At 35.1% G+C, this 22,005-nt stretch overlaps 1 protein-coding gene across 1 annotated transcript in view; it reads right to left on the bottom strand.

The window, feature by feature from the left end:
• Positions 1 to 12,655: 12,655 nt before the first annotated feature.
• Positions 12,656 to 22,005, bottom strand: part of LOC134730110 (MAM and LDL-receptor class A domain-containing protein 1-like) — a 30,554-nt gene continuing 21,204 nt past the window's right edge. The window contains exons 4-5 of the mRNA XM_063603209.1: positions 14,599 to 14,719; positions 12,656 to 12,795 (exon numbers count right to left, since the gene is read on the bottom strand). Coding sequence (XP_063459279.1) covers positions 12,656 to 12,795; positions 14,599 to 14,719 — 261 coding nt within the window. The remainder of the gene's footprint in view (positions 12,796 to 14,598; positions 14,720 to 22,005) is intronic.

The raw sequence follows: 22,005 nt of genomic DNA, 5'->3' as shown, positions 1-22,005 counted from the left end.
TTTATTGTACAAGTCTTTCACCATCTTAATTCCTAAAGACTTTTATTCTTTTTTATGTTATTGCAAGAGAACTGGTTTTTTAATTTCCTTTTTGGATGGTTCATAGCTAATGTAAAGAAATGCAACCAATTTTTGTATTTTAACTTTACATTTTGTTGAATTCATTTTTTAGTTCTAACAGGGTTTTTGTAGAACTTACAGGGATATTTACATATAAAAATTCTTTGTTTCCAATTTGTATGACTTTTATTTCATTTTCTTTATTCCTATTATTTTCTTTTTTGTTATGTTTTAAACTAATTGCTTTTGCTAGTACTACGAATAGACGTGGCAAACATGGATATGGATGGACATCCTTTCCTTAGTCCTGATCTTAGAAGAAAAGCTTTTAGTCTTTCACCAATGAGTATAATGTAGCTGTGAGTTTTTCATACATGGCTTTTATTATGTTGAGGTGGTTTCCTTTTATTCCTGGTTTGTTGAGTATTTTTATCCTGAATTAAATATTGAATTGTATCAAATGTTTTTTTCTGCATCAATTGAGGTGACCACGTGTTTTTTTCTTTCCTTTGTTCTGTTAATGTGGTGCATTACATAGACAGATATTCCTAGGTTGAACCATTCCTGCATTCCAGGAAAAAAATCCCACTTGGTCATGTTGTATAATCTTTTTAATATGCTTCTGAAATAAGTTTGCTAATATTTTGTTGAGGATTTTGCATAAATGATCATAAAGGATATAGGTTCATAGTTTTTTTTGCAGTCTCTTTGTCTGGCTTGAGTCTCAGGGTAATGCTGGCCTCATTGAATAAGTTAGAAAATATTCCTTGTCTTCGATTTTTTGGAAAAATTTGAGAGGATTGTTGTTAGTTCTTTTTTACATACTTGGCAAACTTCACCACTGACACTAATGGGACAGTTCCAGGGCTTTACTTTGTTGGCAGATCTTTTATTACTCATCAAATCTCTTTGCTAGTTGTAGGTCCATTCAGATTTTCTATTTCTTTGTGCTTTAATCTTGGTAGGTTTTACATTTCTAGGAATCTGTTTATTATACTTAAGTTATCCAATTTTGTGGCATGTACTGGTATATGGTACTCTAATCTTATAATCTTTTTTATTTATGTAGAATTGAAAGTAATGTCCCCACTTTTATTTCTGATTATAGTAATTTGAATCTTCTCTCTCTCTCTTTGTCTATCCCTCTCTCTGTCTCTCTCCCTTTGTCTCTCTCCCTAGGTCCATTTCGTTAAAGGTTTGTCAATTTTACCAATCTTTTTGAAGAATCAATGTTTGATTTCTTTGATTTGCTTTATTATCTTTATATTATTTATTCATTTCTATCAAAGCTTTTCACTTCTACCTGCCTTCAGAATAGATCCAGAATCTTCCCACTTCTGACCATCTCTACTGCTCTCTCCCTACCTAGCTCAAGTCACCATCATTTCCTTATTCAGTCCTTGGAATACTCCCCAACTGCTCTTTCTGCTTCCATTTCTGACACTGGCCAACAGTTGGCAGTTTGCTGGTGATGTCGTCTAGACTTTGGTGTTGCTAGTACCTGAACTTACAATAACAGCTGAGCTGTAGTGATCTTCCGTTGAACATAAAGATTTGCACATATCAACAACATTAAACAAGGTCACTCCGTAGACTGAGAAATAAAGCCACACAAAAAGAAGGCCACTCTATTCATTTCTGAACACAGACAAAAAAAGATCATAGTGTAAACTCGAAACTCCTCAAATATTCATTCCCCTTTCCTGACTGACATGAGTATTGTATTTTAACCAATTATAACTTTAGTTCAATTTCTCACCTACTAAATAAAATTTGTTCAGATATACAATTACACAATTATCCTATTTCTTGAAAACATCCAATCAAAGGAAAATTCTTGCTTCCTTGAGCCCTTCTCTAAATGACCCAACACAAGTCCAATCCCAGAACAAGTTCCTCTTGTTAAGCCACGTCCCAGTTTCTCCTAGTAGGCTATTTTCCTTGCTTAGCAACTATCAATAAACCCAATCTTGTTACAGGTGGTCATTGACGATGGGCATCAATAACCCCCTTCTATCTCTTCTCAATGTAGCAAACACAGTGATTTTGGCAAGTCAGATCTTGCAAGTCTTCTGTTCAAAATGCTCCCAGTCTCATTTAAAAGCTAGTGTCCTTACAATCACCCATAAGGCCTCGGCTGAAATGGTCCTCAACCTTGGCTGCACATAATTTAAAAACTGTGAATGCCAGGATTCTACCCTAGAGATTGTGATTTAATTAGCCCTGCCTCAAGACTTTTTATTTCGACTTTTATTTTAGATATAGTGAATACATGTGCAAATTTGTTACATGGCAATATTGCACGATGCTGAGGTTTGGAGTACAGATCCCATAACCCAGGTAGTGAGCACAGTACCCAATAGGTAGTTTTGAAACCCACCCACCTCTCCACCCTCCAGTAGTCCATTGTCTATTGTGTCCATATTTATGTCCATGTGAACTCAATGTTTTAGTTCCCACTTACGAGTGAGAACATGTGGTATTTGGCTTCCGTTTCTGTTAATTTGCTTAGGATTCCGGCCTCCAACTCAATCCATGTTGCTGCAAAGAACTCTGAGTGTCTCTCACACACAGCCAATGTTGGGAACCATTGCTCTAGGTGGGCTGCTCCTCCTCAGCCTTATTATCCTATAATTGTTCTCTATAATCAACCTCGTCCAGCCACATTGGTCCCCTTGCTATTGTTCAAATTCACCAGATGTATTCCTGTCCCAATCCCTTAGTTCCTTCTTGCTGCTTAGAACACTCTTTCTTTTCTTTTGAGATATCTCAAAGCTGTTTCCTCACCTTCTCAAGTCTTTGTTACAATGCCACCTTGTAACTGAGATGTACTATGACCACTCTCTTGGAAATTGCAAAGTTCCCTTGCCTTCCCCCATTGCCCTTTCCTTGCCTCATTTTTTTTTCTACAGCATACATCCCTTCTAAAAATAGTACATAATTTATTCACTCATTATAAGGGTCAGTCTCTCCCAAGCTAGGAAGCAGGACCCTAATATTAATCCTCTTTATGCCTTATTTTACAGAGCTATAAATTAGTTTGTGCATGCAAATTTACTTCAAACACTGTCAGCTATAAAGTAAGTGCTTAAAAGTAAGCATGTGAGTATTTATACTACATAAATTAACTAAATTATTATGTGGTCTTTTAGGTGTCTTTAAATGTATAACCCAAAGAGATAATTATATCACATCAGAAGCAGTGTACATTTCACTCCCTACAGTGGTGTGTTTCTGCAAGGCAGGGAGACGTCGATTGCTTGGATGCTTGGAACACTTAGTGTTAGGTGGGGAAGGCTTTTTCCACCCCCTTTTTACCTATCACACACATTGCTAACCTGAAAATGGAAACAAAATGAACAAGAGTAGTGGCATGTGAGAAAAGAGAAGAACTGAATAGTTTCAGCAGATAAGCAACAAAAAGAAAAGGAAAGGCAGTAATACTTCTAACACAATTTTAAGAGTGAAGAAGAACAATGATCTTGTCAAAAAAAATAATATCCCAGCCGAGCTCAAAGTATGACATGGAAAAAAAAATCCACTCTCTCCACAGTCACCATTAATAATCTAATGTATTGAAACTTAATCTTAAATAATTACAGAAAAAGGCTTTCTTGTTAAATGCCTGACTTTTATTCTCAATAGAATTTTCAATGGCGGAAGAAGAATCACTTATTTTCACTACTATCCTGAATTCTCCTAATTTAACAACATGATTATCTGCAGCAAAGATTGATCAAAATAGCATGGGTTATTTATCAGATTTTACCTGACTATAGAAATAGTTTTCACTTTTCTTTATCAGAGATCAGTGACTTCCATAAATGAGGGTGAATGGACGTTTTCTCCACTTCTTGATTTCATGCCACAGAAATGATGAGCCTTCACCAGAAACAACCTCCCATTAGGGTCTTTCACAATGACATCTGTCTAGAGGGGTTTGTCTGAATAGAAAATAGTTGTCTAGATTTTAAACTTGAGGACAATGAGAAGAGAATGGAAATCCAGTTTACTAAGGAAAAATAACTAGATAGCCTTTTTTTCCCTACAGAGACTTATTTGCCAATATGCATTTAATAAAAGGGGAAGATACTCAATAATTAGCAAGTGTAGGTATATTTTCAGACTTTTTTTCCTTGTATTCAGGGCTATGGAAAAAGAATATAAGATAGAACATAGAAAACAGCAGCTCATTTTTCTAGACCTTACAAAATTAAAAGTAATTTGTAATTATACAGAGAGACACATCATAGAAATCCTTTCATATTATAATTAAGATGAAGTATCTCCAATCTAGCTAAAAAGGCCTACTCAGAAATATTTTTCAGAAAATACACTGAAAAAAGTCGTCCTAATTCAAAGACTGACACACGCACACACACACACACACACACATCTCAAAACATATAGAGCAGAGAGTTGCTATAGGAAATTCAAGCCTTCTCTTAATGCATTTATGTAATAAAAGAAAACATAAGTCTCAGTGCAGAGTAATGCAATTATTCTTGGTCAATACTGAGTACATAAGATACATGGCTTGCAAAGTATCAACACACATAAAAGGACTTTGTCTCTATTATGCATCTCTGCTGTGGAAATGCCAGTGTCTAATGCACATATTTCTGTATTTAGCAGATATACTAGTTTGAGGAAAATATATAATCAGCATCTAAGATTGAATAAATAAATATATAATAAATCACTCCTTTTCCTTGTACTATTCAACCTTGGCTAAGGTTTTATTGAATTCAACTACTCAGTAGAGACTTACATGTTTTTTTTTTCTCATGAGTAGACAGAAAAGTAGAATATAGGAAATTGTTTAGAATTTTTTCATAAAATTAGTACATGCACTTTGGACTAAATAGGTTTTAGACAGAAATAAATTATAGTGCTCACTAAATGTTGTTTGGAAATATTAAAATGTCTTTACAACTTACAGAGCTGCTTAAGTAAATTTTGGCTTTCTTGCCTGCATTACATAGCACAGCCAGAACAAAATAGTTTATATATGTCCTGTTAATACAATGTAGGTGTGAGAAAATGTACCATTCATACTATTTGACACATAATATCTTCATTTTCCAGTATACACATTATCTCTTGGAACGAAAGAAAGCACTACATAAAGTAGCATTATTTATTTTAGTCTTGATGAAACAAAGTATTTGTTCACAAAAATAGGAACTTATAAATAGTATTTACGTAATCATGAAAAGTGAAAGTAAATTTCAAAATGGACTTCAAACACAGGGACACTGCCACAGTTTTACTTTGTTGATATGATTGTTTATTAGCATAATGTTTTGGGGAAACATTTGGCAAAATGTGTTGAATGTCATTAAATGACAATTTAGGCCAGGCATGGCAGCTCATGCCTGTAATCTCAGCACTTCGGGAGGCCAAGGCGAGTGGATCACCTGAGGTCAGGAGTTCGAGACCAGCCTGGCCAACATGGCAAAACCCCATCTCCACTAAAAATACAAAAAGTAGCTGGGCACGGTGGTGCTCACCTGTAGTCTAGCCACTAGGGAGGCTGAGGCAGGAGAATCACTTGAATCCGGGAAGCAGAGGTTGCAGTGAGCCAAGATCGCACCACTGCACCCCAGCCTGGGCAACAGAGCAAGACCCTGTTTCAAAAATGAAACAAAACAACAACTACAAAAAACTCAAACCCCAAATTTCCCTTTTTATGATCTATCCTAAAGAAACAATTCAGAGTAACAATTTTGATCTAAAAAAAAATAAAGATAAGCTTTCAAAAATGATGAGGTAGCATTTTGATTGGCCTCAACATCAAATAACCCGTCCAGGAGAAATGGACTTTTCAGAACACTGGAACTATGGGAAGACACCTAGGTACTGGCTCTGCTCTCTGGAGCTCACTCCTCATCTGCCTTCTTTTAGGGTTTGTCCTGATGCCAAGTTTGACTTGAGAGCTAAGATGTGCAGATCATGTTAAACATTCCCTTAAATGAAAACATACAGAGTATTTGTCTAGTTCCTCATAAATGGCAACATGATCCCAGGTCTAAAATCCACTCTGGCATTGAACTTGTCTGACACACGGTAATTTCGCTACGTCCAGGCAAAAATTACATCCAACAGTGATTCACCCTGCAGCCTGTCCCTTAGAGTTTCTGAAGGTCCAGAGAAGTTTTGTTGAGATATGTTGTATTTGTCATGCTATGTAGGTTTTTCAGCCCTTCAGTTATCATAAATGAAAATCAGAGATAATTTAACATCATAGTCAGTGTGTGGTGTTTTAACTGGCAGAGAGAGAGAGACTCCTTGAAAACCTGTACACCTGGGTTACATTTTAAGTAACTGCACTTTTATATCATAATATAAATAAGTATGGAAACATTCGATTACATTATCCAAGGCTATCAAAATTCTGCAAAACTTCCTAACCTCTATGTATCCCAAACAGTTCTTGAACAAATCCAATAACTTGTTCTCTCATTTACCAAAATTGGTTGCAATTTATGTTTGCTATTTTTTTCTACAAAATCTGAAAATATTTCAAGGCACTGAAGACCTAAATTTTTAGCAAACTTAATAACCCGTTTGAAGTAGGTCATAATCAGTCTCATGTAAAAAAGAAAGTAAATTGTGTTAAAGAAGGTTGTGAAAGTGAGAAAAATTAAAATAAATAGCATTAAAATATTAAATGTTTGAAATTCAAGAATAGCAATGGTCTTTTTTAGGAGGATTTAAGTTCATAAATAGAAATCCTGAGGGTGGCATTGCCTTTTCCTCCTTATAAGAAACCCCTGTTTTTTCAAGCAGTTAAGGTCTCTGTAAGAGAAGTGATATGCTCATTTGTTCAACATTAGAATCGCAGCCTAAATTTTGCATGCTTCCTTCAAACCTTTTTGCAGCAAAGAATACAAGAAAAAAAAAGACTCCTACTTCTCTGTATTCTTCACTGTGTCTTTACCTCACCTCCACTCATTGCCAGAATCTTTAATGAAAGGATTCACAAAAATGGGATGAAGAATTAGCATTTCTATGAATAAACAGATTCACAGTATAAAAATTAGTTTTTTCAAAAAAGCAGGCAAAAAAAAAAAACCCTCAAAATAAGACTTTAGAGAACTGGAGGTCGTTTGCTAATTTTCTAATTCAATTCCCTATGAGGGTGGGTCCCTTATCCAAATAGTGATCTTTTATTTTCCTTTTATGTCTAAAAAATTATCTTTTAGGTCCCCGAAAAGCACTATAAGAATTAAAAGCAATTTAATACATTTCAGATTATAAAAGGTACTGTGATTAAAGAAATAATTACTAAGGAGAAAGTATTAAGTATTATTTTTTAAAGACATTCATTCCTTAAACTTCTCGACAGCATTTACTAAGTGACCATTTGACATATTAGAGACTAAGGACATCGTTTCTCCTCCAAAAGTGAAGTTTTGATCATTGGCTTCAAACTTCCCATTGCTTAAACTGCTCATGTAGGGAACTTTTCACATTTTCTAAAAACATCATTCTCAATGTAATGATGACCTTAAAAGGATAGAAAAGCTATACGATTTGTAGTTAAGAACGCAGGTTTTGGGCCAGGTGCGGTGGCTCACACCTGTAATCCCAGCACTTTGGGAGGCTGAGGCGGACGGATTACGAGGTCAGGAGATAGAGACCATCCTGGCTAACACGGTGAAACCCCGTCTCTACTAAAAAAATACAAAAAAAAAATTAGCCAGGTGTGATGGCGGGCGCCTGCTGTCCCAGCTACTCGGGAGGCTGAGGCAGGAGAATGGCGTGAACCCGGGAGGCAGAGCTGGCAGTGAGCCCAGATCGCACCACTGCACTCCAGCCTGGGCAACAGACTCCGTCTCAAAAAAAAAAAAAAATGTAGGTTTTGGAGGCAGACTGTGTTTAAAATGGAATTCTAACTGATAAGAAAATAAATGACAAGAAAGTTCATAAAATGAGGAAAATAGTACCTCTTATATTTATTTTGCTGATTAAAAGACTATATAGGTAAGGTTCTTAAACCATGTACATTTGGTAACAGTCTTAATGTATATCAGAGACAGCCCTAGAACTGTTAATCCCTGGCAGAACTTGCAATAGACACTCTTCTTACACAGCAAGAAAACTAGAAAACATCTTAAGAAATTCCTAAAGTATAATAATAATAAAATAAAATAAAATTGCTGCTGAGGACTTACCTACTTTCTATTGAATATATTCTCCAACTTCCTAGAGTTAAAATAGCTACTTGTTTACATCTCTATTCCAGTTATCATTACAACACTATTAAATCGATACATTTCTTACCTAATAGACTAAGCTTCTTTTCTTACTTTTTAAAACAAATTTTATTATGTATATTAAAGATATACAACATAAGGTTATGTGATACATACAGATAGTAAAATGGTTATTACAGTGAGGCAAATTATCCATTATCTCACATAATTGCCCTTTTTTTCTTTTTTTGTGGCAAGAGTAGCTAAAACTTACTCATTTATCAAATCTCAAATCTCAAATCTGTTATTAACTGTAGTCCTCAAGTGTTATTAACTGTAGTCCTCACGTTGTACATTACATCTCTAGACACATTTCTCCTCCATATCTGTTACATCATATCCTCCGAGCTACATATCTCCATTTCCTTCCCTTGGCCCCTGCCTCCGGTAACCACTGTTTCATTCTCTATATCTGTATATAATTTTTAGATGCCACACATAATTGAGATCATGCAATATTTTCCTCCTTGTGTTTGGCTTATTTCACATAGCATAATTTCCTCCAGATTCACCTAGGATGTGAAAAATGGCAGAATCTCTTTTTTTAAGGCTGAATAATATTCCACTGTTTTTTAGATACCACAGTTTATCTATCTGTACATCAACAGACACTTAAGTTGTTTTCATATCTTGGCTATCAAGAATAATCCTGCAGTGAACATGGGAGTGCAGACAGCTTTATGAAGTGGTAATTTCATTTTTTCTGGGTATATACCCAAAAGAGAGATTGCTAAATCATACGGTACTTTTATTGCTAATTTTTTTAGAAACCTCCATACCATATTCCATAATGGCTGCACAATTCACATTTGCACCAACAGTATGAGTACTCTTTTCTCCACGCTCTTACTAAAATGTGTTACGCTTTTTTTTATTATAGCTATCCTAATTGATATGAGGAGGTATCGAAAAGAGTTTTGGATTTGTATTTCCCTGATGATTAATGCCAATGAAATGTGGAATATCTGTTCATATACCAGTTGATTATTTTTATGTCTTCTGTGGAGAAATGTCTATTCAGGGTCTTTGCCCATTTTTTATCTATTTATCTATTTCTGAGTTGTATAAAATCTTCATAAATTTTGAATATTAACCCCTTATCAGATATATGGTTTGCAAATATTTTTCCCGATATGCAGGTTGCTATTTTATTTTGCTGAGTGTTTCCTTTACTGTGCAGAAGCTTTTTAGTTTGAGGTAATCCCATTATTTATTTCTGCTTTTGTAGCCAGAGCATTTGGTGTGATATTAAAAAACCATTGCCAACTCTAATGTCAAGGAGTTTTTCCCCTAAGTTCTCTTCTAGGAGTTTAATGATTTCGGGTCTTAAATTTAGGACTTTCTTACATTTTGAATTTATTTAAGTGTACGGTGTAAGACAAAGGTCCAATTTCATTCTTTCGCATGAGAACGACCAGATTTTCTGGCACCATTTATTGACGAGACTATTTTTTCCCTACTGTGTCCTCTTGGTGCCTTTGTCAAAACTTATTTCGTCTTTTATGTTTAGATTTATTTCTGAGCTCTCTGTAATAGATTATGTTTCTCGAGGGAAATGATCACACTTTCTTCTTACCAAATCTCTTGGTATAGAAAAGATGCTCGTAAGGTTTTTTGTGGGTCACAGCATGGCTGCTTGCCAATGTATTAGCAATCAGCAATGGCCCTGATTTTTATCGTCATTCTCATGTATGTTTTGAATGCAGAGGAAAGAGTCTCTCCAACTCTTTGCGCCACCACACTTCTGGAAAATGTCTGTGTTCCTCCACTGTCTTGACTCAAAACCACCTTGGTTTTCACCTCGGGTACGGGTAATCAATAAAATGGGATGCTTCTCTTGCCTCTCCTCTTGCCTTTTTTTATTGTGTTCAATAGCACAGTTATTAAAATACTTTTGGAAAAGCTTATCCACCAACAGACAACCTTCTTTTTTTTTCTTCTTCTGTATTACTTTTTCAGGGATGCTAGGATAGTTTTAGAATCATTTAAGTAGAATGCAGAAAGAATGGAGGCATTGCCCTGGAAAAGGACAAACTGAAAGGAGACTCTTAAAGGTGGAAAAATATATAGAACTAGGCAGGATCTATAGTTTTATGACCATAGAAGTATTTATTGATACACTATCATTTGAAATAACATTTGTAAGCAGTATAAAGTCTTCTACTGCTAGTTGTACTGAAATAGCAACTGCTTACGATAATAAGAATACTATGATGTTAAAAATACTTTAATAAATAAATGTTTATAATATATATATTGTGATAAGAAAATATAAGATCTACCCTCTTTTTTATGCGGGGGGTGGCAGACAGGGTCTCTCTCTGTCACCCAGACTGTAATGCAGTGGTGTGATCCCAGCTCACTGCAACCTGCACCTCCTGAGTAGCTGGGATTACAGGTGTGTGCCACCATGCCCTGATAATTTTTATATTTTTAGTAGAGATGGGGTTTTGTGATGTTGGCCAGGCTGGTCTTGAACTCCTGGCCTCAAGTGATCCACCTGCCTCAGCCTCCCAAAGTGCTGGGATTACAGGCTTGAGCCACTGCATCCAGCCAGATCTACCCCCACACCACATTTTTAAGTGTACAATACATTGTCATTGACTTTAGATACCATGTTATACAGCAGATGTCTAGAGCTTATTCATCTTGTTTGACTGAAAATGTATGCCTGTTGATCAGTAATTTTCCACTTCCTCTCCTCCCAGAACCTGGTTACCACAATTTTACTCTGATTCTACAAATATGACTACATGGATACCTCATATAAGTGGTGTCATGTGTTACTTATTTTTCTACGACTGGCTAGATACATCCTTGCTCTTGTGTTTTGAGCGCTATCCTGCATATATTTCAAATGTTATTCTCCAACAGGGCAAAACTGAAAGTTAGCAGGACGTTTTCATTCATCGCCTCTAGTTTAAAGAGAATCTGGTTTGTTCTCACCGGCAAGTCATTTCCATCATGCAGAGGTCTCTGTTCTGACTGTCTTCATCATACAATGCTCACTTGAGTAGTGTGCACTTTACGTTCAGAGAGTAAATATGTACATATAAATATCTGCTGAAGGAGTCAGTAATGCACTCACAGCAATTAGTTTCATGTGCTCCCTTTGGGCACTCAGTTGGAAAATCGCGTATCTTCCTGGATGAAATACAACCTGCATCCTCACCAGGCACAAATCTGGCTTCAAAATTGAGATTAAGAGCATAAAACAGGCTCTCTCCCTTTAACAAATAAACAGAATGTAAAATTATTTCATCAACAGTAGCTTTTAAATATTCTGAAGGAGAAAAAGCTTGATTAAAGGCCAAATCAAAGTAGCACTTGCGATTTTCATCACGCGGACTGTGAGCAGAAAACTACAGCTCTAAGATTGCTTTGAAGTGGTGCAGCCATTTTTATGCCTATTAAAGATTTCAAAACTTCAAGTCCTGTACAGGGTCTGGGTAGTCTGGGTAAACCTTTGGCCATTCTGCTCCATACATATAACAATTTACTGTCAATGGAGCATGGCACGTTTTTAAATATTCCTTTCAGTTTCTCTCCATAAACTTCTGCCCATTACTAATACTGAACTCCACAAATGAGATCCTATAATTGTCTACTGGACATATTTGCAAAAACAATAAGAAACGTCTTTGTTTCCTTTGTGTACATCCATTGATCTTTCAGGAATCATTCATGTAATTTGTCCTAATTAGATATATTATCTATCCAACTGATCTGGTGTTCAGATGGATGCACATATCCATGAATCCTGAGTGAATTTAAGAAAAGAATTCTCCGTAAGCAAGATCAAGTGTCTCAAAAACTTTTGCTAAGGTTAACTTTAGTAATGATTGAAAACCTTTAACCACACTTTTGCCTCGGTAAGAGCTCAGGAAAGGCTGCCCCAAAGTACTTTGAACTGAAGGAGATTGGGAGGTACCCCAGGAGCAAGGTCACTCTGATCTTCCCTGACCTTTCTTTGTGAGCGCTGGTCATAAAGAAATTATCTGGCTTATCTTGCCTGAAATTAGGTCACAAGATCCTCATTCTAGAGGGGTCCTTTCCTGTTCCCAGGGGTGAAGAAATTCTACACAAAGGAGTCAAGGAGACTCTGAACACAGAGGCTTTGCTAAGTTTCCCTGCTCAGTCTGTTACCATTGGATCATACTCTTTTGTCCGATCACACTTCAAAATGGCTGTTTGTTCTTCACCAAAACTAAGCAGAAAAATACACAGTTTTCTAAATAGGAAAAGGGGCTGAAAAACAAATAAAAACGAAAAAATAAAATAAAGCACAAGCTTTTCTCTGGGTCTTTGCATCTTCATTTCTGAAGGCTCCTGTGTCAAGTAAAACTTTGATAAACAAATTTGTTATGCTTTTCTCTCATTAAACTGTCTTTCATTCTCGGAGTGTCAGCTGTGACCCTTATGATGGGCGAGGAAAGGTTTTTGTCACACCTTTCTGCCCCTATACCTCCAAATACTACATTACAAGAGAATGCTCTTCAATGTCAACTTTAATGCTTTTCAGCTATTATGATTCTGGTGATGTGGTATTTAATTAGGAGAAAGAAAATCTTTAATTAAACAACAAAAATAAGGTAATCCTGTTTAACCCTTAAAAACTCGTGAATCTTTTTTTTTTTTTTTTTTTTTTTGAGAGGAATCTTGCTCTGTCACCCAGGCTTGAGTGCAGTGGCGCGATCTCGGCTCACTGCAAGCTCCGCCTCCTGGGTTCACGCCATTCTCCTGCCTCAGCCTCCCGAGTAGCTGGGACTACAGGTGCCCGCCACCATGCCCTAGCTAATTTTTTTGTATTTTTAGTAGAGACAGGGTTTCACCATGTTGGCCAGGCAGGTCTTGAACTCCTGACCTCAAGTGATCCGCTCGGCTCAGCCTCCCAAAGTGCTAGGATTGCAGGTGTGAGCCACCGCGCCTGGCCAAACTCATGAATCTTTAAATGAATCATTAAATCTGCTGCTCTGCACTCCTCGGTGTCTATCAGAATCATACACACATGTGCACAGACAAGCATGCACACACACATGCACACGCATGCACACATGCACGCACACACACGGACACACAGGCATGCACACACACATATGCAGACACACAGGCAGACACGCGCACACATGCACACACACACACACTTGCATAAACACATGCGCAGAGCTTAGAATGGTCTATTATGCATGCAGGATACACATTCTGAACAAAGTAAATACACGTTAACCCAATATAAGTTAGCACCCAGAAATATACACTCTCTTGAATGAAAAATATCTTTAATAAAGGATCTTTAATTAAAAGTTCTTTAATCGTCTCAATCCAGAATCATGTGACCCAAATTTTTCTTGATTAGTCCATTCAGCTCCTGTAAGAATACAACTGTTGCACTCATTAAATATGTTGTTTAAGTAAATATAACTTAAGAATATACAGTATGTCTGATTTTCATATGCAAATCTTTTCCATAGATACAGATTAAGAAAAATAAAGTGTGACACTTTTCAGAAAACATTTTTAATATTGTCAGATTCATTGAGATCTCAGGGTAGGAGTGGTCAGAGAGAAACATCAATTAGTACTAGAAAGAGAAAGTAACTGAAGGTATAGTGTAAATTCTTTCAATGTGTACATGATCCCAGAATCTAAATAATGATTAGGTTTTAAAATATATAGTTGACTATATGAGATCCATTTTTATGGCAACATTTCTGGCCTGTAATTGATATTCTCTCCAAAAAATTTAGTCAAAGAATTAGACAAACTCCATCTGTGATTTGAAAATATTAAATTTTGAATAGAAACACAGAATTTTAAGGCCCAGTTTTAAATTTTGGTTGGCCTTACATCATTTTCCCAAACACAACTTTTTGCTTTTTTTGAACTCCTGGGTGATCCTGAAATATGAATATTATTACATGCTCATTTGAAGTTCTGAATAAAACTAATGGAGAAGTGAATATTTATAAAAGTGTATTTAAAATATGCAAAATAATTATAATTTTTTCATAATATTTATAATTAAAATATTTGGATGCAATAATTTCAGCTGCAAGCATAGAATATTTTCCATATTACTGGAAGAGAGGCCTAAGGACTAGACCAGTTGTTTACCTTTTAAAATATATATATATATATATATTTTAGGTTTCAAGAACAGGTGATATAATCCACACCCTGTATTAGGTATTCGTGACTCTAATACATTTTATATTTTGATACTGAGAAGAGCTTAATTCAATGTTTAAAACAGCAACAACGACAAGGAGAAACTTACACTTGCTTTGTGTACTGGTCCTTGGTAGTGATTTATAGGAAACTTCACATTCCTGGGACACACTGATGTCATCTAGAGCAACGGTAGCATTTGATGACAAAACAGTAGCTTCCAAAATTAACTATAATTACAGAAAGATAAAACTGTTAAAAACACATCACAAAAGTAATGTCTTACAATCATATTTCTTTGTGTAGAGGAACCCTATTTACATCTGTCCCATTCTCCAATCTAATTTTAGAAAACTGTTCTGACCAGAACATCCTAATTTAAATTTATAAAACCATAACTGCTTTGACAGCGTCTTATGTACCTTAATGCCAAAGGTAACCTTGTTTCAATTAAAGTGGTAACATTCATCACGAGTGAAGGGCTCTCTTCTCATTGGAGCCATTAAGAGTCATATGCATTTATAATGAGCTCTTTGGGGTAATCAACTGTGTGACTTACAACTCAATTTAATTGAGATATGAATTGATTTGTAATCAGTGTGCTGAAGGCAATGATTTATTTCCATATTAAAATATTTAATTATATACATTCATACAAACATAATATATATTATATACATACACAGAAACATACTCACTGTAGTAAAGCACACATCAATAACCACATACAGTGGTTGATAATATTCATATGCTGAAGCACTCAGAGACATCTATTTAATTTTAGTTTATTCTAACGCTGAATAATGACTGATATAATTTGTTTTCTTTCTTGTTAATTACTCATATTATGTTGTTCTTCCAAGAAGAAAAAAAGAGAGAGAGAGAGAGAAAGGAGGGAAAGGAAGAAGTAATTTATGCCAGGAATCTTATGAACCTGCATAGTGGACCACCAGTCCAGGACACAGACAGAAGGTACATTTCTATCCTATCAAGGAGGGTCTCCAATCTCAAGGATCATTAAATTTACTTGTGCCAGGGCTCAGAACATGCTATCTCAAAATACAACACCTTGGAGTCAGAACATGCTGTCCCAAAATATAGCACCTTGGAGTCCCTCTCTGCCTTCCCCTCTCTTTCCTTTGTGAGAGCCAGCCATAAAGGAATTATCCGGCTTACTTCTCCTCAAAATAGGTCATAAGAACCTCATTTAACTGGTGTCCTACCCTATCTATACCTGGATGAAAGAAACACTACACAGAGAGGCCCATAAAGATCTTTGCTGAGTTCTCTCCAAGTTTTTACAATGAGATCATATTCTTTCTGTCCATTTGTATTTCTTCATGATTGTCCATTCATTGTTGAACTTAAGCATAAACATAGAGAGTTTTCCCTGGTCTTCAGGCCTTTGTTTTTGAAGGCCCCTATGTCACATAAAATGTGACATATAGGGTTTCCAGCCATGTCCCTTGTGATGAGTGAGGAAACGGTATTACTCCTACACTTCGTATGATACATTCACTACCCTACATCATAAATGCTGTATAAGAAATAAGTATAAGATACTAGGAGACTCAAAGAAGACACTTCATTATTTCTGCCAATAATGAGAGTTTGGGAAAAGATTTGGTGGAGAAGTAATAGTAAGCCTCCATGATACCAAATTTTGTTGGGCAAAACATTTTACCTCGAGAAACTGAGGCAGCAATCGCAGCAAAAACACAGAGATGAGAAAGTGTATGGTGTGTTTAGAAAATGTTGATGGGTGTTAACGGAGTATAAGATTTTAAGAGAACAACAAATTAATCAGATAATAGATGGAGAGGAAAATTCCATGAGTTGGTACAGCTCAATTGGAGAGAAACTAGATAGCATTTGTTAAAAAGAAAAATTGCATAGACTATAAAAATTGAGTTAATTTCTTGGCATTTATCCTAGTGAGACACTCAAAGGTATACACATGAAGGCTTGTGCAGGAATGTTTATTTCAGTGCTGGTTTTGATGACAAATGACAGGAAAGAACTTACATGTGAATGAATCAATCAATAGTGAGAAATACTATACCAGTTAAAAATAATATCTATCGCCATGTGTCATTATGGAAAGAAATTCAACATGTGTTTTGGAGTAAAAAAATTAAGTTACAGAAAAATATTATAGTATAATATTCCTTAGGCTGAAAACATACAATGGTTTAGATTTCCAAGTATATGTGGTACATTTATACATATTAAGTAAATAGAAAATGGACTGGAAGTAAAAATAAACTGGTATCTAAAGATACTCAAGATAAAATCTATGGTGGGTGATGAGGGTGGTCAGCAGGGACTGTTGCTTTATTTGCAATTTTTGATATTTTAATGTGATGTACATAATAATTTTTTAAGATTCTGATTAGAGATGATTTCTGTAGAATCTTAAACTAAGAAATTTAGCCTTCATTCCAGAGGCAGAAAATAACATAGGTTTTGAAGAAGGATCTTGGTAAAATATACACAAGTATTGTACTTTAGAAATATATTGTGTTTAATACCATTAAGTGACTGTGATTCTTTTGGACAGCTTAACTTTTGAAAGAGTTTTTCTATATTCATTATTATAATACATCTTGCATTGATGTCAATTAAAATAGATGTTTAATTCTTCAGACTCATTAGACAAGCATTTGTTGACCATCATATTTGAAGGTCTGTGCTACTCAGAGAAAACTGGAGAAAAAAAAAACGACAGTTTGAGGCACTTCTTTATGCTCCTAAAGAGGTACACGCTCACATTATTTGAATGGAATGGGTGGGCCCTGGGATGAGGTGAAGTAAAATCCTGAGGTAGTCTTTAAAATATGGTTACATTATTTTACCTGAAGGGACCCATCAGGTTCCTTTAGATATTCATATTAAAATGGAAGGATAAATCCAACTTCAAAAGCCAAATAAAAATAATATTAGGTCATCTATATTTTGCTTGCTTACTTCTACATAGTTAAATTCATAATTATACAATTAGAAATTGTAATTCTACCATTAATTAAAATCATACGAATTTTAAAATACAAGCAATTACTTCCTTCAAAAAATGTCTGTTACACCTGTAAATAATGACCATCTCATGGTTTCAAAATCACCTTGGCTGTTCCTATTTTTTATTGCTGCTTTTAACCAAACTGATATATACATATACATATATACATATATATGTATATATATGTATATATGTGTATATATGTATATATGTATGTGTATATATGTGTATATATGTATATACATAACCAAACTGATATATATACACATATATGTATATATGATATATATATCACATATATGTGTAAATATACATATATTATATGATATATATATCACATATATGTATATATCATATATTATGATATATATCATATATATACGTATATACGTGTATATACGTATATATATGTGTATATATGGGTACATATGTATATATATAACCAAACTGATATATATATACATATATGTATATATGATATATATATCACATATATGTGTATATATATCATATATTATGATATATTTACGTATATACGTATATATACGTATATACACGTATATACGTATATATACACGTATATATACGTATATACGTGTATATACGTATATATACACACACATACACACATAGACATATATATGTGTGTGTATTTATATACACACATAGACACATATATATGTATGTGTGTATATATATGTGTGTGTGTGTGTATATATATACATATATATATATATATATATATATATATAAAAATGTTGTGACCAATTCCCTTTCGGAACTACAGTCAGCATCAATTGGTAATCAGTAAGTGAGAAAGAGGTCACTCAGAAGAGCTGTTTCAACCACAGATGGAGGAAGAGTGAAAACCTCATTTGATAAGATTCTCAAGGTAATTGAATAATTTACATTTTAAATTGAATTAGATGACTCACTCTTCTAAAACTATTTTTTGGGATCTTGTTGATTTTTGTTTTATTCAATTATATTATTCCTTCTATGAACAAAATAATTTCTTGCTTTTAGGAACCACAAAAATTCATAAATGTTCATAATCAAGTGATTACTTTTTACAAGTGCAAAACTCAGGTACTTTTCCAGACAAATACGCAATTAACATAGAAATCTTGTTTTCAAAAAAAAATAACAGGAGCAAAAAATGAATATGAATCCAAGAGAAAATAGAGATATAGTAAGAAGGAGTAGAGAGTAGTAGGAATATATTAATTTTTGAAGAATGATGATGGTATCAATAATAAGAGCAGCAGCCACCTTTTATTTAGCACTTACTATATGCCAGTCACATTCACTTGTTTTAATCCTGTGAAGATGATGCTATTTTCGTCTTCTTTTAAGGTGAAAGAAACAGAAGATTAGAGAATAGAAGTAATTGGTTGAATATCACATGTCAAGTAAGAAAAATATGTAAGCTGAGCCATTAATGATTATACTATCCTGCATCTCTCTAATGAAATAAAGAGATAACTGGGCTTTAGTGGATGCTGCAGAATAGGGCTGTCTGGAGAAACAAGATTTCATGCAGCTCTAGATTAAGCAGGCCAAGGACACGGCAACTTTACGGAGACTCGATCACCTTTTACTTTTGCGTTATGAATCTTACCCTTCACTGAATCGTCAAATAATGTCAGGAAATTGTTATTGATTTATATCATTGACTCCGATAAAGAGAGAACATGGTATCCATCATTGTGTGAAATTTCACAAAAGGTTCATTTCAAAATGAAATCTAAAATATGATACAATTACATTTTAATGGGAAGCTCAAAGAAAGTAGAGCAACTTGAAATCAATGGACTACTCAGAAAAAGTGCCACCTTGAGATACTAAAACAGCACAACAGTTGGGGGGAAAAGAAATATTAAAAGAATCTATTTGTGTGAAAAGCTGAACATAGCAAGTGAGCAGGCCAAGTTAAAACACATTTGAAAAATACTATTAACTCTTTGACCTAAATTTTTCAAATAAACTCTCACAAGAAATAGAGGGAATATTGAAATGTCATTAATTTGCTGTTCTTACAGAGAAAACAGTAAACCTAATTCTTTGCCAGCAGGAAGAGCAAATGCCCTACCTAACTTGGGGTGCTTATTTGCTATGAAACCCAAAGCAATCTGTATTCTGTTATACTGTCTACAATTGACATCAAAAGAACCACACTGAATCAGAATTTCATGGCTAAAAGGGAACACGGAGGTCACGTGATTTGATGTCTTTCTTCTTTCCAATATTTGGACTGGATTACACTGTACTGTATAAATATGTTCAGAGCTTAGTCACGTGGAACTGAAAGCTAGACAATGACTAAGGTCACCCTTAAATGATTCAGGCTACTAATCTTAAATCCTAGCCTATATCCAAGAAGACAAACTTTAAATATTTGAATATTTAAAAAGCTAGATTAACTATTTGTAGGTAGAATATCTTTTTCATTTGTTGTCAATAAAAGAACAAAGTAGAACTGTACCTAGCTAGAATCCTCATGTATATTTTCATATCTTTAAAAATACACTCAGAGAAATCAGGTTAAAGCCAGCATAATATTAGCATCTTTTTTTTTCTGCAGAGGATAAGAAATGAGATGGAGAGAGATACAAGGAAGACAAAAGTTGCATCTTCATAAGCAAACAAACTTTAACATTATAAGCAAACAAAATGTTAACATTAGTTAATCCTGAGCTGTATTTAGGTATTTGTTTCTCTCTGTTTTAACTACTAGTTAGAAATATTTAATAGTAAATATATGCAATACTCATGGATTAAATATTACCATGTATGTATCTGTGCAAGTGTATCTATTTTTATATATTGTGTATGTATAAAATCCAGACTGATTCACAGCAGAACATCAATGCAAGTCCACAGTTCCTTATCTAAAGTCTTTGGGGCCAGATGAGTTTTGAAATGTGAATAGCTCAGAGCTGAGAATGGTAACATAACACCGAGAGTGTTTATTACATGACACCCTCTGGGAGATTGGGGGCAGCACTGTTTAATCAAACCTATCATGAAATCAGCTGCCTAAAGGCCTCACAGTGGTTCAGGGCAGCTTGGGTTTTGCCTCTAAACTCATTTTTAAAAAGCTTATTGCTTTCCAAACTTAATTTTCTAAATTGCTGATTGGATATTATAGGGCTGTCATGGGCTTCTTGAGAGTGAAATGTGAGGGGATGTTTTTTTCTTATTTTTCTTTTACTCATCTGTAGTTTCCAAAATAAATGTGTGCTGTAGCCAACTCATAGGCAGATTAAGTGGGGAGGCACAGAGGAAAAGTCTTAGCTTCTCTGGGGTGAATTCAATGTGGCCGAGGCCTCGAAAGAACTCAGCATTGAGGCTGATTGGAGAGAAAAAGCAACACAAGGTGCTGAGCCACCAGCAGGGGGATGAAGGGAGAGGGAGGAGCAGGGCTGGGTTAGAAACCCTCACACATCCATTGCAGCCAAATCACAGAATCTAACCAAACCACTGCCCATCTACAAACTAGTTAATATGCCCCCAGATAATAAGGGATAGTCTCCATTTGCACTGCAAAGCAAAACCATTACTATATCCAAAAAGGAGAACATTAAAGAGAAAACAAAAATTGCATTCACTGAAACTCTTCAGTAATGCTGATGGGTCCATGAGAGCTTCCAGCTGTAGACAGAAATGGCATGTGTTTCAACTCATATTTCTAAATTACTTACTGCTAGAAAGGACATTCTATTTTCTTCTCAATATGTCAATTAATGACAAACTCTGAACGATCTTCTTGGTGAGTTTCATTCTAATTCAAAGCAAACAGAATGAAAACAATTTTCTATAGAATATAAATGCAGGAGGCAAAAGATCAAATTGTTCTGATTTCATTGCCCTGCTCCTTGCAATGGAGATTGACACCAAAATGATTCCATGACCAGCCTTTGTGTCAAATGCTTCCCAATTAAGAGCTGCTAGTATTCATGATGTCTTTGTCCATTAAATAGGAGAATAGAATAAATTGATCTTTGAGAAGGGACGTTGGGGACCTTCACTGAGTAAAGAAGCCTTTAATGATCAAGCCTAGAGTTCTGATCAAGCGGGAATTCCCTTTATAAAACAGAGAACACTAAGATTTATTGAGTGTCTACTATTTCCAGACAATATCCAAGGAATAACTACAGCAATAAAAACAGCTGAATTCTGTGTTTGTGCCAGATTTGCTTCCATGTGCTTTACAAGTATACACCATATAATCCTCACAATAACTGTATAAAGTAGAGAACAGTAATTGATTACAGTTGATGCTTATGCCCTAGTCTTCCTGCTTTCATGGGGAGGTGGTTCACTGTAGTAACATTGCTGTTACTTACCCCTCACTCGTGGGAGGAGGAAGATTTACCTGACTGTGAAGTTAGAAGAGTAACCTGGGGGAGCTCGATTCATCCTCTTCTCCCATTCAACACCCACTATTGGGAGCCAGCCTGTCCTCAGGAGGCATGCACACTGATATTATCTCTGGCT

This window comes from Pan paniscus, chromosome 23 (assembly GCF_029289425.2).
Source record: "Pan paniscus chromosome 23, NHGRI_mPanPan1-v2.0_pri, whole genome shotgun sequence".
NCBI classification, from domain to species: domain Eukaryota; kingdom Metazoa; phylum Chordata; class Mammalia; order Primates; family Hominidae; genus Pan; species Pan paniscus.
Note: the sequence above shows the minus strand (reverse complement) of the source record. Positions and strands in the feature narration are given on the sequence as shown.